The sequence below is a fragment of the Limulus polyphemus genome, unplaced genomic scaffold (genome assembly GCF_000517525.1).
Source record: "Limulus polyphemus unplaced genomic scaffold, Limulus_polyphemus-2.1.2 Scaffold13008, whole genome shotgun sequence".
In the NCBI taxonomy this organism is placed as follows: domain Eukaryota; kingdom Metazoa; phylum Arthropoda; class Merostomata; order Xiphosura; family Limulidae; genus Limulus; species Limulus polyphemus.
In genome coordinates, this window is record NW_013678618.1 from 7,995 (window position 1) to 10,706 (window position 2,712).

A 2,712-nucleotide genomic window follows, 5' to 3' on the forward strand; every position below is an offset into this window, starting at 1 on the left:
GCCATTACATATTTAAAGAACGTATTTGGAAACATCCTTGTATAGATGCCATTACATATTTAAAGAACGTATTTGGAAACATCCTTGTATAGATGCATTACATATTTAAAGAACATATTTGTAAACATCCTTGTATAGATGCCATTACATATTTAAAGAACGTATTTGTAAACATCCTTGTATAGATGCCGACTTGTGATTGATTATCGACAAAAAAATAAATAAATCAATCTGCGAATTTATTAAGCTGAAGTAATGGAACACCTAGGGTAGTTTGAGACTGAGAACCGGGGTATATATACAGAATTATTACCAATAAGTTATGGTTTAGGTTCTGATACCAATGTTTCAATCAGTGATTTTGGGAAATGTTATTTTAAAAGAATACCAAAAGTTATTGATAACCGATATTGTATATGTCACCATTACAAGTACAATCTAACGTATTCATAACAAATAAACAACGCCACCTACCGACTACTTCCAGGTATGCAGGTTTCGTTTTAAAGATAGGGGTATTAATTTGGCACATATAGTAACCGCTATCTTCCTCTGTCACGTTTCTAATCTTCAGTTGCCACGTTCGGAGATTGTCATGCGATACACTGTACCGGTCACTTCTCAAGATCACCTTGGTGTGTACTGCTATCAAAGTCTGATTTTTTACTAGAAGCCACGCCACCTAGTGGTATAACATTTTAATGCTATTAATGTCAATTAATATAAAAGGGTAATGTAAGAAATTGATTTAACAACAGGCGAGAGCAGGATGTCAATTGGATCCCTGGGATAATGTTACGTCACAGAACGAGAAATGTTAACTGTTTACCAAATTCAAACATCCCGAAATACATGAAAGATGTAATGGCATCTATACAATAACGATGTGGCGTTATCATAGGGTTTGAATATAACGATGTGGCGTTATCATAGGATTTGAATAATTTGTAATTATCCAGATTTATTTATATCACATAATATAAATACAGAAACTTTGCAAGATATACTTTTAAATTAAATATTTTTCACTGCGAATTATCCTACGCTTAAACTCATACGATCATTAGATTACCAATAGTAATGGATCAATTTAGTTGCAACGCTGTCACGATTATCAGACTAACAAAGTTTAAGGGATCAGCTTAGGTGCAACGTTGTAACGATCATTAGATTAACAATAGTAATGGATCAATTTAGTTGCAACGCTGTCACGATCATCAGACTAACAAAGTTTAAGGGATCAGCTTAGGTGCAACGTTGTAACGATCATTAGATTACCAATAGTAATGGATCAGTTTGTAAACTTTGACTTTTTGTTTCTTTCTTAATTTTAGTTTTAAAATTCGACTTTTTCTCCTACCTTCTTTGTCTCCAAGTTTGAAACTTCTCGAGTCTTCTCTGCACCACTTGATCAACGGAACCGGATTCCCCGTGGCGTTACACGTCAGGGTGACGTTTTGCATGTACTCCATAACACTTGTACTGTTACTCGTTGTACCGACATCAAATGAAGGCGGCACTGCCATGAAAAAAGAAACTTATTCGGCTAGAACTATATCCAAAGAGTGGCCACAAACAACTTTGCAAGCTCTGAAAACGTCACATGTAATTCAGTAAACCTACAAATTAACTTAAACAGAAGCAGACTCGCTTTGCATTAGACTCAAATGTAATCCAGAAAAGTGGATTTCTTTGAATAACACTTCGCTCTAATCCAAGAGATACTGCAATCTGGATTGAAGACAAGTGGATTCACTCTGAATTACACTTCTCTGTAATCCATAAAACGTGTTCTGAAATGCAGATAAGTGGATTCACTCTGGATTACACTTCTCTATAATCCATAAAACTTGTACTCGAATGCAGACAAGTGGATTCACTCTGGATTACACTTCTCTGTAATCCATAAAACATGTACTGGAATGTAGATAAGTGGATTCACTCTGGATTACACTTCTCTGTAATCCATAAAACATGTACTGGAATGTAGATAAGTGGATTCACTCTGGATTACACTTCTCTGTAATCCATAAAACTTGTACTCGAATGCAGACAAGTGGATTCACTCTGGATTACACTTCTCTGTAATCCATAAAACGTGTTCTGGAATATAGACAAGTGAATACATTCACATCTGATAATCTTCAAAATGGCGATTTTAAAAGGAAACTTCTACCAATTAGAACCTATGTTGGTCGTCTTATCGGTCGAAACAGGTGAACCAGAATAACGATGTGGCGTTATCATAGGGCTTGAATATAACGATGTGGCGTTATCATAGGGTTTGAATATAACGATGTGGCGTTATCATAGGGTCTGAATATAACGATGTGGCGTTATCATAGGGTTTGAATATAACGATGTGGCGTTATCATAGGGTTTGAATATAACGATGTGGCGTTATCATAGGGTTTGAATATAACAACAACATCGCTCGAAAGTTTGGTGCTACTGTCAGCTATGAATCATTTTCTAGAAGAGCAAAGAACTTTGTTGTACTCTACAGGAACGGTTATAATGGCTGACTTAAGGTTGTAATCTACAGGAACGGTAATAATGGCTGACTTAATGTTGTACTCTACAGGAACGGTTATAATGGCTGACTTAAGGTTGTAATCTACAGGAACGGTAATAATGGCTGACTTAATGTTGTACTCTACAGGAACGGTTATAATGGTTGACTTCATGTTGTACTCTACAACAACGGTTATA

General features: G+C 35.7%; 1 protein-coding gene across 1 annotated transcript in view; it reads right to left on the reverse strand.

The window, feature by feature from the left end:
* Positions 1–1,514, reverse strand: part of LOC111084041 (lachesin-like) — a gene marked incomplete at its 3' end in the record, with an annotated part of 5,518 nt that extends 4,004 nt beyond the window's left edge. Inside the window, exon 1 of the mRNA XM_022380816.1 lies at positions 1,361–1,514. Within this exon, the coding sequence (XP_022236524.1) occupies positions 1,361–1,472 (112 nt within the window). The remainder of the gene's footprint in view (positions 1–1,360) is intronic.
* Positions 1,515–2,712: the final 1,198 nt, after the last annotated feature.